Source organism: Acytostelium subglobosum, assembly GCF_000787575.1.
Source record: "Acytostelium subglobosum LB1 DNA, scaffold: scaffold1, whole genome shotgun sequence".
Lineage (NCBI taxonomy): Eukaryota > Evosea > Eumycetozoa > Acytosteliales > Acytosteliaceae > Acytostelium > Acytostelium subglobosum.
Window position 1 is genome coordinate 1,127,900 of NW_012236531.1, and position 14,079 is coordinate 1,141,978.

At 42.2% G+C, this 14,079-nt stretch overlaps 6 protein-coding genes across 6 annotated transcripts; 2 read left to right on the top strand and 4 right to left on the bottom strand.

The window, feature by feature from the left end:
• Nucleotides 1-148: 148 nt before the first annotated feature.
• On the top strand, nucleotides 149-1,968 carry SAMD00019534_004680 (hypothetical protein; the record flags this gene model as incomplete). Its single annotated transcript, XM_012903901.1, has 3 exons — nucleotides 149-1,164; nucleotides 1,345-1,480; nucleotides 1,561-1,968. 3 exons carry the CDS (start codon nucleotides 149-151, stop codon nucleotides 1,966-1,968), a joined length of 1,560 nt encoding a protein of 519 aa, XP_012759355.1.
• Nucleotides 1,969-2,069: 101 nt separating this feature from the next.
• SAMD00019534_004690 (hypothetical protein) lies at nucleotides 2,070-3,299 on the bottom strand (the record flags this gene model as incomplete). The annotated part of the gene is made up of 3 exons (XM_012903902.1): nucleotides 2,070-2,386; nucleotides 2,454-2,698; nucleotides 2,761-3,299. Coding segments are annotated over 3 exons (1,101 nt in total), but the record flags the coding sequence as incomplete, so codon positions are not given.
• Nucleotides 3,300-3,645: 346 nt separating this feature from the next.
• On the top strand, nucleotides 3,646-5,379 carry SAMD00019534_004700 (hypothetical protein; the record flags this gene model as incomplete). Its single annotated transcript, XM_012903903.1, has 1 exon — nucleotides 3,646-5,379. One exon carries the CDS (start codon nucleotides 3,646-3,648, stop codon nucleotides 5,377-5,379), a length of 1,734 nt encoding a protein of 577 aa, XP_012759357.1.
• Nucleotides 5,380-5,461: 82 nt separating this feature from the next.
• Nucleotides 5,462-6,416, bottom strand: SAMD00019534_004710 (hypothetical protein; the record flags this gene model as incomplete). The annotated part of the gene is made up of 3 exons (XM_012903904.1): nucleotides 5,462-6,022; nucleotides 6,116-6,188; nucleotides 6,391-6,416. The coding sequence occupies 3 exons, from the start codon at nucleotides 6,414-6,416 to the stop codon at nucleotides 5,462-5,464; spliced, it is 660 nt and encodes a 219-aa protein (XP_012759358.1).
• A 136-nt stretch (nucleotides 6,417-6,552) lies between these two features.
• Nucleotides 6,553-8,055, bottom strand: SAMD00019534_004720 (hypothetical protein; the record flags this gene model as incomplete). Its single annotated transcript, XM_012903905.1, has 3 exons — nucleotides 6,553-7,523; nucleotides 7,611-7,798; nucleotides 7,958-8,055. The coding sequence occupies 3 exons, from the start codon at nucleotides 8,053-8,055 to the stop codon at nucleotides 6,553-6,555; spliced, it is 1,257 nt and encodes a 418-aa protein (XP_012759359.1).
• A 2,777-nt stretch (nucleotides 8,056-10,832) lies between these two features.
• Nucleotides 10,833-13,643, bottom strand: SAMD00019534_004730 (hypothetical protein; the record flags this gene model as incomplete). Its single annotated transcript, XM_012903906.1, has 5 exons — nucleotides 10,833-10,900; nucleotides 11,073-11,897; nucleotides 12,054-12,399; nucleotides 12,473-13,363; nucleotides 13,458-13,643. 5 exons carry the CDS (start codon nucleotides 13,641-13,643, stop codon nucleotides 10,833-10,835), a joined length of 2,316 nt encoding a protein of 771 aa, XP_012759360.1.
• Nucleotides 13,644-14,079: the final 436 nt, after the last annotated feature.

Consider the following 14,079-nt stretch of genomic DNA (forward strand, 5'->3'; position numbering starts at 1 on the left):
TTTGATCAATCTCACGCACCCACACAAAGAGATAGATCTTAAATCTAAGATATTCAATCAGTTTGGTGATCGTCCTTGAAAGACTCAATCACTCGTTCACTCAATCAATCAAATACACACAATCAATCATTTACAATCAATCAAGGACATGTTGGACGAATACTTTAAGAATGGATTCAAGGAGTATATTGAGAGAGATAGGTTCTCAGATCTAAAGTTAAGTTGTGGCGGTACACTTTACTCGACACATAGGATCATATTGGCATATAGTTCAGAGTTCTTTGCTACATTGCTATCATCAGAGTTTAGAGAGTCCACTCAGGCATTGATCGAGCTCAAGTTGCCAGACCCCCACAACGTCTTCAAAGAGGTTCTGTCATTCATGTACGATGGTCGTGTACTGCTGTCACCTGACAATGTAATACCATTGCTGTCAATGGCCAAGTACTACATCATCAAGCCACTTGTAACACTGTGTATGCAGTACATTGAACATAATCTACATCGAGAGAATGTCTTGACCATACTCAAGGCATCGATATCATTCCACTTTGATGACATTGTCGATCGATGTCTATACATCGTCGCCAAGAACTTCCCCAACATCTGTGAGACAATGAACATACTACACTCTGGTACTGGTCCTGGCACTGGCTCTGGCGACAACAACAACAACAACAACAATGACAATCAATACTTCAAGTTCCTGCCGCCACACATCTTCCTCAATCTCTTGCGACAACCATATCTCGTAGTTAAGAATGAGTACAGTCTATATCTTATCGTTTCAAACTTTATCAAGTATCATAATGACTTGGCTGTCGCGGCCAATGCAGCAGCTCATTCATCATCATCGACCTCATTATCAACATCGACATCGACAACATCAATTGGCTTTGTGGGCAGCCGAGCAAGCTTGGACAGCAACAGCACGGGAAGCAGCAGTCAGCTGTGTAGTAGTGGAGGTGATATAAGATTCGAACCGAATGAGATTGTAGAGTTGATGAGTCAGATAAGATACATTTGGATGACCTATGAGCAGTTGCTAGAGGTATCAAACAATCCATTGGTACCAAAGCATATTCTAATCGAAACATTCATGGAGCGACTCAAGAAGTATGAGCCACATGACGCTTCAATCGAGCCAACTGTATCACACTCAAGGTATGTATTAGTAGTCGCTGCGCTGGGCACTCTCAGTTCAGGGGCGATCTCACTCACTCGATTAATCAACATCGCTCACGGATGATTATCTGGAATCTTTCCAATCACTCCCTCACACTCTATCAATCAATCAATCTTGGATTCATTCCACTCACTCACTCCATCAATAATTCAATCCAGGTTCCTACCTCGCCCGCCACAGTCTATCCTGTTCGAGTATAACTACGACTTTGATAACAAGGGAATCATATATTGGATCGCAACCATGGGTCTCAAGGAGAAGTGGTCCAATCCTCATCAAAGTGGAAGGATCAAGGTATGTTGATCATCCTGGACTTGGACCAAGTCCCATCCCAGGGCCCTAACCTAATCCCCAACCAAACTACATGCGCATAGATCACATCATCAAGTGTAGACAAAGGCTTCCATCATGATATTGTAGAGTTGTCGCCATCTGCTTTCTGGACAAAGGACGTGCCAGCATCTTGGGTGACGATAGACCTGGGCCCAAACCGCTCTGTAATACCAATGTACTATACAATTCGACACGGCTTCTTCAAGTCGGACAGTCTGCGAACATGGGACTTCCAGGGCTCGGTGCACGGCGAGCACTGGACCGTGTTGAAGCGTCACACGAACGACGCATCACTCAATCTCAAGTACGCCACGCACACCTGGCAGATACCAGGAGTGACAACGGCCTATCGATACTTCCGCATCCTACAAACTGGCAAGAACTCCAACAATCGTAACTTCCTGCTACTTGGTGGCTTTGAGATATATGGCGAGTTGCTACAACGCTAGTGATCAGCATGCTGGCGCTGACCAGATCCGTCTGTCTATGTTTATATAAAGCTCGCTTGTACTTGGATCGATTCCAATCATTCAATCAATCATTCCAATTTGGTATCCTTGAGTTTTATCAGCATGTCATCGATTGCTGGAGTGCCAGACATGCTGGCCAGATCGAGTGGCAGTCGGCTCTGCATGGATAGGTTGGGTTTGATTCCTTCGTGTGTCTCTACTATTCTGAATTCAAATCTTTCCAATTGTTTCACTGTCTCTTCCTCCTCTTCAGATGTTGTTGATGATGCCAATACCAAGTCCTCCTTTGGATACAGCTCATACCAATCAAACAACAATGAATCTGTTGTTGGATGTATTGGATTGAAGTCGACCAGCCATACTCTATTCTCTTTGGTAATATATACATCGAAGCAATCTGATGAATGGCAGTTCGTGTGAGTGATTGCGAGGGAAGATACGTCTGGATCACGACAACAACATACATGACTCGTCGTCGAATTGACGACATATGTTCTCGATAAAGAATTCTTGGATGGCTTGTTCGATGGCCATCTTCTTGGCGGGTAGGAAGTTGTAAAATGTTGATGTGTCACGCTGACTGATTCCAACCAGTTTGTTGCCTCGAACAAAGCATCTGAACTCCATCGATAAGTATAGGTTATGGTACTTCCGCAGTACTAATGTATAGGGTGTTATATGCTGGTCCTTCAACTCCTTGGACAACTCGCTATCAAACACATGGACGATGAGTTAGATTGATTGATTGAGGGAGAGGTGAGCAAGACTTACAATTGTGCCAAGTCATTGTTGATAAAGTCTGAACTCTTGAGTAGGAGTATGACATCGGATGGAGTGGTGCACTTTAGACTACCATAGGAGTTCATCCATGTGGCATCTTTGGGCGCGGACCAGTTGAGCTTGGGAATGACCTCACCTCCCAGCAGTTCAATAGAGTCGTTGATTCGCTTTGTGATGTCAGCCAGTGCAGCAGGGTCTATAACACGTTCATTGCAATCCTCATCCGACTCATCTTGGCTATCAGTATCATTGACCTCATATGATTGATAGTACTTTGGATTGAACTGTGATGATTGTTGACTCCTGCCTGGCTCTGTTGACCACTCCTCATCATCGTCATCATCTTGCACTGCTTCATCCTCATCATTATCAGCAGTTCTATATATTGGGAATTGTGTAGTCTCTGCAGCAAAGTGATCCGAGTTGAGATAATCGATGAATAGTCTTGGCAAAGGAATGACGCAACTACTAAAGGTCACTGAATTGAAGCGAGGATACCAACTCGCAAACATACATCTCTTCTTTCTCTGTTGTAATATATCCATATTATATGTTATAAGTAAGTAAGAATATAGGTATGTATCTGTATGTATTTGTATATATATATGTATTCGATGTAATACAAGTGAGAAGGATTGACGAACGAATGAAGAGATGGTCAACAATTGGAAGAGGGGGTAGTCCCATAAATTAAGAATATGGGGGTTGGTGGGGGTTTCGCGCGCATTTACCTTAATCTCGAGAAGTTGAACTCATTCATTCAAAGCCAAAGTCAAGACAAAGGAATTGAGAGAGATAGACTAGACGTGTATAAATGTATATATATATAATATAATAATATAAATGGATAAATTAATAATACCAAATACAACAACAATGGATCATATATCAATCGCACAAAATATAAAGATAATATCAGAAGGATTACAACTTATCAATCAAGCCGCAGACATCCATGCCAAAGAGTTGAATATACACAGTCAGAAACAACAACAACAACAACGTCAGGATGGAGAGATAGATAATATACCAATTGATACGACATCGACATCGACATCGGCATCGACCACGACAAAGACGAATGGAACGTCAGAGAATGAAGTTTATGAACCATATATCAAGAGTTTGAAGGAGGAGATCGACAGGCTCACACAGGACAAGATGAGGATGGTGGAGAGTGAGGAGTTGCTGAGGAGAGAGAATGAAAGGCTCAACAAGGAGGTGCAGACACGCAAAGACTTTGCTGCAACAAGTATCGCCGAGAAGGAGGTTGCTCAGCGTCAGCTCGAGAGTCTGGAACACAAGCTGGCAGATATCGAACAGACTCACGAGAAGTTGCTCATCGACCAAGAGATCGAGATAGACACTCTGCGACAGGCCAATGAGAAGATGTCCAAAGACCTCCAAGAACAACATAGTGAAATGGAACGCAAGAGATTGGAGCACGAGCAAGCACAACAGCCACAACAAGTGAATGAAGTGATGGTAGTGGACACAAACGAACAACTGCTTCACAAACAGATAGAAGAGTTGAAGGAGGAGAATAGCAGATTGAGTGATGAGAGTAGTGCATTGAAGGAGAGAATGAAGGAGCAGATGGATGAGTATCAAAGGACGCAGGACGAGGAGAGAATGAAGCAGGATCAACTCCTTCAAAACAAGATGAAGGAGTATCAAGAGAACAATGAGCAGTTGATGAACAATGTCACGACAAAGCACGAAGAGACGAACCAGCTGCTTCAGAACAAGATACAAGAGTTGGACAATGAGACACAGAAGCTGAAACAACAGATTCAATCAAACATCGATGAGATTGCCAAGTTGGAGTCAGCGAGGGATGCACAACAACAAGAGTTGAAGAAGGTCATTGATGAATCAGTGGCCATGGCGATGAAGAACGCCAATCAGCGAGTCACCGAGTTGGAGGCGCATTTGGCTCAGGCAGACCACGACCTGAAGAGTACTCAGGCTCAACAAACAATGGATAGGAAACAACTGGAAGAGGCACAACAGCAACGACAAGAGTACAAGGACAAAGTCATGTTCCAGGATACAATGTACAGGCCCATAATGGAGGACCTCAAGAGAGAGAATGAGAACCTGAAGCAACAGATATCAGATATCAATGAGAGACAACAACTGCAACAAGATAACAACAAGGACAAAGACAAGGACAAGGATACGGACAATGAGGACACAGACAATGAGGATAATAATGGAAAGATTGCAAAGAAACAAGTAGGTCAAGGTCAAGTTCAATATGAAGATGATGAGGAGGACTGGGACGCAGGAAGGCAGTTGGATCTGTTTATTCGCGTCCAGGAACACGTGGCCAAGTTTGGCGACAAATACACTGGCTATCAGAATATATATCCAATTAGGAACAATCGATACAAGATCAACAAGCACGAAGCCATCATCACCGAGGACAACCATGGCAAGCTGATTGCCAGGAGAAATGCAAAGTCTGTACCAGTCGCACTGGAATCACTGTACATATCAAAGCCAACAACATGGGTCGTGTGGATGACTGGATTATGCGTCCTGTTTATGTTGGCACTGGCTGGCGAGCAATTGAAATGGTACAGGGACAACAGATACTTCCAATAATAATACATCATTCATTTCCATTGCTCTCTATATATATATATCTCTTTGTTATCTTCTACAATCAATGATTTAATGGTGTTTACTAATTTACAATGGATGAAGCCTCTGGCAGTCCGTACTCATCGGAGCTGGGGATGGCTGTGGACGCGGATGGCAACGAAAGGTAGGATGGCGTGTCCTCCAGCTCCAGCTCCTCATCCATCGACATGAGCTCCGCCTCCAACTCGGACTCGTCTAGGGACTCGGGTGTCTCGTAGGCGCGACTGAGCGAAGACTGGATCTCGTTGTTGAAGTCCAGGAGATCCTGCATCTCGTCCTGCAGACTGTCGATGTCATCGACGTCGATCTGCTTGAACTGCTTCTTCATCTCCTTGGCGCCCTGCTTCATGGCCGACACCGTGATGATCGTGTCCTGCATGGATTGCGTGGTGAACTTTGTCTGCTCCATATTGAAGCTCTGCTGTGACAATTGATTCCTCTGTGCTTCATACATCTTCTTCTGTTTCATCACACGTAATGCCTTTGTCTTTATATTATTCTGTGCTGGTCCTGGTCTAGTAGTCTTTAATTGTTTCCTATATACAGCTAATTCCTGGTCCAACTTATTGATCTTTTCATCCAAGCCTCCTATATTCATGTCCAACTATATATAATTAACATCATTAGTCATTCATTCATTCAATCAATCATCCTTCATTCATTCAATCAATCATCCTTCATTCATTCAATCACTCACCCTTTTAGTTGCCTCGTCCAATGTTGGAGCGGGCGCTGCTTTAGATGCACCAAAGAATCTCTTCATTCTGTGTCTGTATTATTATATGTTGGTATATATTTGTATGTTATAATATGTGATAAAAGTAAATGAATGACTATTCAACTGACATCTCAACCTTCATGTTTGAGTCTGCTTCTGCCCTCACAAATTGAAATTAGATTCAAGGTATCTCAATTATGCGAGACGTGGTTGCCCTTGCAACTCAAGACGAAGACCAACCCCCCAAAACATACCCTCGCGCACTTACCCTCACAGACATACCCTCGCATGATTGTTACATGTAATACTAACTACAACTATAAGGTGTATTACTTTATTTAAGTAACACATAACTAACGAAACTAAACTAAACTCGGAAGAAGTATTGTAAAGTAATATTACATCACTTCTAATAATTAGGCTGATGTCTGAATAGTCAGCGGAGTTGAAGTCAGTGAGGAAATGTCGTCTGGAGTGTTGTTGTTGGTTGTAGTGGATGGGATGGAGGAAGTGGTAGAAATAATATCGACTGCGAATGGCGTTGTTGTTGTTGTCGTTGTCGTCGTTGTTGTTGTAAGGGCAGCTGGCAAAGTTGGTGTCAGTGCTGAAAGTGCTCTCTGGTTGTCCATGAGTGACTTGATGCTGGTGGTGTTGCCTCCACAGACAATCGCTATAATATTCTTGGCGTTGAGCTTGACCAATTCCTCATGCTTCTGATAGATGACGGCCAATGATGCGCCACATGCTGGCTCCACGAGCACTCGCTCGTCGTCGACAAACTTGAGACAGGCCTCCACGGCCTCCAGATCAGAGACCTGAGCGGGGATAACTGGATGCGACTTGGCGCACTCCCAAGCCTCCTTGCACACGGCTCTCGTGGCCAATGTTTTGCAAATGCTGGTCACCTGTGATGCGTCCAATCGGACGTGCTTCTGTGCGTCAAAGCAGGCGGCCAGACTTCTGGCGCCATGTGTCTCGACGGCGATGATTGTCACGTCGTCCCAGCCAACGCGTCTCAATCCCTGGATGATGCCAATCATAAGGCCACCACCACCCACTGAGCAGAGGATGGCATCGGGCTTGGGAACCATGCCCGCTGTATATTCAGCGTAGATCTCATCGATGATTGTTGAGTGGCCCTCCCAGAGGTTGGGGTGGTCGAAAGGGTGAATATATCCATCAGCTCCCTCGCGCTCGGCAATCTCGCGTGCCAATATATCCGCCTCGTCCCAGATCGTTCCGTTGACCAGCACGTTGGCACCCTCTGCCTGAATCTTCTCTCTTGTCTCCAATGGGATTGTGCTTGGAAGTACAATAGTAGTCTTCACTCCCAGACGTCTGCCAGCGTATGCCACAGACTTTCCAGCATTGCCACCTGATGAACAAACTGTTTGGTTGATTGAGTGATTGATTGATTGAGTGAGGTCAGACCATCAAGCATGCGTGTTTGTGTATAAAGGAGTGAGACACATACTCAAATGCTTGACACCCTTCTCCTTGACTACGCGGGAGCAGTGAAGGCCAACACCACGGATCTTGAATGATCCGGATGGCTGGAGTGCATCCAACTTGGCCCATACTCTGACACCATTGTTTCCCTCAGTACTCAATATCTTGTTCAAAGCCAATGACTCAATCAATGGTGTATTGACATGTAGTGGGCTACAAGTAAAGGGTATGTTGGAGGGTTCGTTAGAGAGTGCGTGTGGGTGATTGGGCGAGGGAGGGATTCATTCCAGGGAATGTTTCGTCTTTCGTCTCGAGTGTTCGGTTTTTTGCAAACAACAATGTGTTGGCCGTGGAGAGTGGCGTGCGGCATACCTTTGTAGTTGTTGTTGTTGGTTTACCAACGATGAAGAAGTCAGAGCGACGACACTTGGAGAGGGCGATCCGGCAGCAGTAGATGAAGATGATGACATTTCTATGTTTAGTTTATATATATTCAATAATGTAATGTATGTATGTTTAATTAATCAATCAATAATAACTTGTATGTTCTAACTATCTATCTAACTTAATAACTATCTGTTTGGTATTGTTGTTGGTTAAATTGATTGGATGAAATGTTGACAGGTCAACTTGTGAATAAATATTCGAAGATTGATTGATTGTGTTGTGTATGTCTGAGTGTGTGTGTTTGATTGAATGAATGGATAGAGAGTGAGAAGTGAATATGTGAGTTGTTGTTGTTGTTGTAACACCCAGGCTTTTGACTGACTTTAGAGATGGTCAGATATACACACTCTCTCACTCTCACCTCACATAAAGAGTCACAATGTAAATGTACTTTGTCTAACGACGAATGGAATAATGAAATAAATCGTTTTAAATGATTTTGGGAAAGCAAGGGATGCATGTATCAAAGAGTGAGTGAGGTAAAGGGGTGTTCCCGAATTGAAATTTCACATGGTGTGTCTTTGCAACCTGTTCTTTCAAACCCACAACAATATGTTACCCCCACCCCATGATGTCCAATCAAGTTGTCAAATCATTGGCTCACCAATCCAGTTTGGAAATCACTGCACCATACTTTCTGTAAAGCGTACACTTTTGTAAACTTAAAGATCTAACATTGTAAACAAATCAATATTACGAGTTTAAGAGATTCCATATTTGGAATGGAGTCTTCAAACTATCTTTTATTTATTTAATGTGATTATTGGCTTTGTTGTTAAAGACGTGATGACTGAGTGATGGAAGAGTAGTAAGTGAAGAGAGAATGGTATGACTAAGTGATATGATGTTGTTGTGTTTGATGTAGTTGTTGACGATGATCAATGAGAATGAAGTCAGTGTGCCAAAGAGTGACGATTGATCAAGATAGGCTACCAATGATTGGATATCCTTGACCAACGATCCATTCACTTGACCATGGATCAAAACTGGTATATCTTCCAATACAATTGTCATGCACTTGCAACATACCTTTATAGATCATGATAGATGAAAGTTGGAAATTGGTGGACTGAGTATACGTATCACACCGCCAAAGACAGCCTTGAGCTCCGATGAGTATTTGTTGATGACCATGTCGTTCAGAGTCTATGTTTGATCATCTTGGGCTGTATGAAATAGAAGGTATATCAAGCCTTGATACAAGTGGTTGATGTTGTTTGTGATCTCGTATGCAGTTATTAGACCTCTGGCAATCAAGTCATATCCCTCCCCATCGAATGGAAAATAGATCTTGTCCAAGTCGATTGTAAAGAAGATATTTCTGTTATTGATCAATTGATATGGGAGTGGTTTACCTGCCTCCTTGTAACAACTTGTGATCCCATCGAGCAGGATCATTGACCTCAATTTCTGAAAGTCAAAGTTGAACATGGAATATTTGATTGATTGATTGAGTTAGTGAGTGGAATGGTTCCAACGATAAAGGGGGACAATAACATACATTGAGGAATGATGGACCCATCAGTTTGATCAAAGTGTTGGCATATTGATCTGGCAATGAATAGATGTACTTGTTAAAGTATGGTTCGATTGGTTTGATGTGGCACATCAATATTTGGAAGCGAGGTTGAATCTGTATTCTTCTCCAGGCATTCTATAACTCGTTGTTGTTGAACATCATCTGAGTTGGTCATTACAATTTCCAAAACATCGCTTATTAAGTTGGAATTAGGTATGTAACTAGAGCTCCAATATGTAATGCTACTGATGATTGTGATGATGAAGTCAAACACCACTTGTTTGTGATCATTGTTGTTGAGTAGCTTGGAATGAGAGTGCGGGTAATGCGTTGATGACATCAACTGTGGAGTTGAGTTGAGTGAATATGAGATGATGATGTTGTTGTTGATGACCATCTGATTGATGTTTGATCTGATCTGTCGACTCGTTTAACTTGGACTCCTCAGCAGCGCACTGATTGAGATTATTCATTGACTCCATCACTCTATTATGTTGTGATCCACTTGTGGAGTAACTGTCATCATCACCATGTTCATCATTATCATCATCAACCTCTCGTTCCGATGAAAACAGTATATCAAATGATGATTCATCACTCATAGTATGTTGAGCACTACTATCAATGACCACCTCATCGTCATCATAATAATACTCATCACTATTTATATATTGATCCATATTGTTGTTATATTTACTAGTATAATCAATCAGTGTGATAGATAATTGATCAAAAAGGTTAGGATCATATCAGTGTGTTTTGGAATGATTCCATATCATTTATTGGCTATTTTTGATGAAGACGTGGTGGCTGAGTGATGGAAGCGTCGTCAGGGCAGAGAGAATGGTATGACTAAGTGATATGATGTTGTTGTGTTTGTTGTGGTTGTTGACGATGATCAATGAGAATGATGTCAATGTGCCAAAGAGTGATACTTGATCAAGATAGGCTACCAATGATTGGATATCCTTGACCAACGATCCATTCACTTGATCATGGATCAAAGTGGGTATATCTTCCAATACAATTGTCAGTGAATTGATTGACGTTGGACATTGAGGTAGCCATTTACTTGGCAACTTGTAGTTGTTGGTGTTAAAGTTGGACAAGTGAGGAAGATGTAAGGTGACGTTTAGTGTCTTGTTTGATTGATTATTGATGTATAGTTGAGGGAGAAGTTTTCTTCTGCTGTACTTAATGAGTTAATAATGAGATTGTCCACAATGCAAGTTAGCATTGGTGGTGGTTTGCCGTGTCCAGTGTATCTCATGCTTAATGATGTCAGTCTCTTTGGATCTTGGCCATTCCCAATGTCAGGGTCATCGAAGCCAAGCATACGAAAGTGTCGCCTAACATCGATGTCGTTGTTGTTGTGGATTGATAATGGTAATGGATCGATTATTGAGTATGTGTGGTATTCGATCACTTTGAGATTGGGTGATTGATCGACATATGACTTGTAAATTGATTGAGTTATATTGTGTTCATGTTTAAATCCTCTCATCTTGTAATATTGTCTACGTTCTTTGCACTCGTTGTTCCTTATCTCCTCGACCATCATATTAAACTCTGACCCCAGGTCACCGAACTCAGTCTCCTCAACTATGATGTGTTGGAGATGTGACGCGTGCACCATGATGAACGCTGGTGGACGCTCATGTTCGTTGTCATAATACCAATCCTCTCTGGTGAATATCACTGTTAGATGGATGAGACGCTCCATCCAATGGCCAAGTCTGTCAGTTGGGATATGAACCAGGTCCAATGAATGGAGTCGAGTGGGTGTGTCTTGGAAGAGACAATATCGTGATCCAATATGATTGGTTGATGTTCCAAGTCTGATTGGAAGTGGATGATGTGTCAGTGTCATCGCACATGCCTTGTGGAAGTGACTGTTGACCGTTGACAATGACACCAGCCATGTTTGATCAAGCTCGTCTCCACATCCAAGAATACAATCTTGGACAATCTTGTTGACAACGATCAATGGAAGTGTGAACAATGATTGTGATGGTGATCGTGATCGTGATCTTGATGATGGTGTGATCAACAATTGATTCCTCTTGAACTCTTTGAAGAGTTGTCGTTGATCATTGATGAGTTGTTCGTCTGCGCGGTGGTCAAGTGTGCTCAAGAGTAACAGTTTGCATCGCTTGAAGTTGAAGCCGAGAGTCTGCATGAGGTAGGCATACTTGAGGAAGTGGAACACAGGGCGTGTGAGATGTCCAACATGGATGAGTTGATCCTGTAACTTGGTGCCATTGATGGTAACATGTGGCCGTGGTGGATATGTTTGACGTCCATCCATCATTATATCAATGTATTGGATCCATGTCTCGATTGGATCTGAGCAGGAATTGATGAATGATACCAAAGTCTTTGTGTCAGTAGATCGTTCAAAGTTTATAAGAATGGAATGCACTTTCTTATCATCGATCAATGATTGCTGTTGACATTTGGTGAGTAGATCAAAGTTGGACAATGATCTGTGTGTATATATACCGCCAATGACGGCCTTGAGCTCCGATGAGTATTTGTTGATGACTATGTCGTTCAGAGTCAGTGTTTGATCATCTTGGGCTGTGCGATATAGAAGGAAAACCAAACCTTGATACAAGTGGTTGATGTTGTTTGTGATCTCGTATGCAGTTATTAGACCTCTGGCTATCAAATGATCTTGTTCCTGTTTCTCAACATAAGGAATGTAGATCTTGTCCAAGTCGATTGTAAAGAAGATATTTCTGTTATTGATCAATTGATATGGGAGTGGTTTACCTGCCTCCTTGTAACAACTTGTGATCCCATCGAGCAGGATCATTGACCTCAATTTCTGAAAGTCAAAGTTGAACTTGGAATATTTGATTGATTGATTGAGTTAGTGAGTGGAATGGTTCCAACGATCAAGGGGGACAATAACATACATTGAGGAATGATGGACCCATCAGCTTGATCAATGTGTTGGCATATTGATCTGGCAATGAATTAATGTACTTGTTAAAGTATGGCTCGATTGGCTTGATGTGGCACATCAATATTTGGAAGAGAGTAAATGGATGTGTATCCTTCTCCAGGCATTCTATAACTCGTTGTTGTTGTTGTTGATCATCTTCCAGGCCCCTCATCACAATATCCAACACATCACTTATCATGTTGGAAGGAGGGAGGTAACCGGTCCAGCTCACACTGTTGCTATTGATAGTGATGATGAAGTCAAACACCACTTGTTTGTGTTCGTTGTTGTTGAGTAACTTGGAATGAGGCTTGTCTTGTATCATTGTCAAATAGATCAACTTGGCATATTTGGTATGGTTGCGATTTCCACCATCAACGAGGAACCATTTGTTCATCCTGTCCTCCAGTCTGGCATTTCCAAGCGATGATGATATATGTTGGTACTTACTCAACATCTCTGGATATCGCTCGTTGAGTTGATTGTGGTACGGCAGCTGATTGATTGATCCAATCATCAAAGCGGCATAGTGATCGATCACTTTGGTCATGTTACAATCATTGTCATCATCTACATCATCCACGATCATGCCAGCGATGTGATTGAGTAGGTCCTGATCGTAAAGAATGGGAATGATGCAAGTGCCAGGCTGTATCACGGGTCGAGTTTTACACTTGTTTGTGGCAATGATGAGCAATGCCAACAACAGGTCTGTCAAGGTGATCTTCACGCCAGGCAATGTCGACAACTGAACAATATTGATGATCTTGCCTCCATCATTATGTGGACATCTCGTTACAAATGTGATGGCGTCCAACATGCTCATGATCAATGGTCGAATGATATGTGAATCCTTGTGAAGCTGGTTGATGTGATCAAAGGGTGGTGAGTATGGAATGATTCGAGTGTCCATCATTCAATCAATCAATCAATCAATCAATCGATCTACTACATACATTTGAGAGTTGGGGCAATGCATTGATGATATCAACTGTGGAGTTGAGTTGAGTCAATATGTGATGTTGATGTTGATGACCACCTGATCGATGTTTGATCAGATCTGGCCACTCCTTTGACTTGGACTCCTCAGCAGCACACTGATTGAGTTTATTCATTGACTCCTCCATTCTATTCTGTTGCATAAGTACATGTGATTTACTAGCTTGATAATTATCCTGTTCATAATCATATTCTCGTTCCCATGACAACAGTACACTAATTGATGAATCACTCCTTGTATCATCATTGGCATCATCTTCATGATCATTATTATGATCATGGTCATTGTCATTAGATTGATCCATTATTGTTTGTTATTATCTGTTTTAAACATAAAGGAGGAGAATGAATGAAAGTGTTTGATCATGATCAAAGTATGAGTGTGTGCTTTTATAAGAGGGGTTGGGGTTGTGTGTTGGAATGATTCCATAAACAATCAATCATTTCACACACCAATATTGAACTTCCAACTGATCAATCATGAGCACTTCGATCACAGCAGTCTGACACATAAACCCCAAGTACCAAGATGGCCCTGAGTATTGGGTGTAGTGATGGATGATGAAGGAAAAAGGTCGA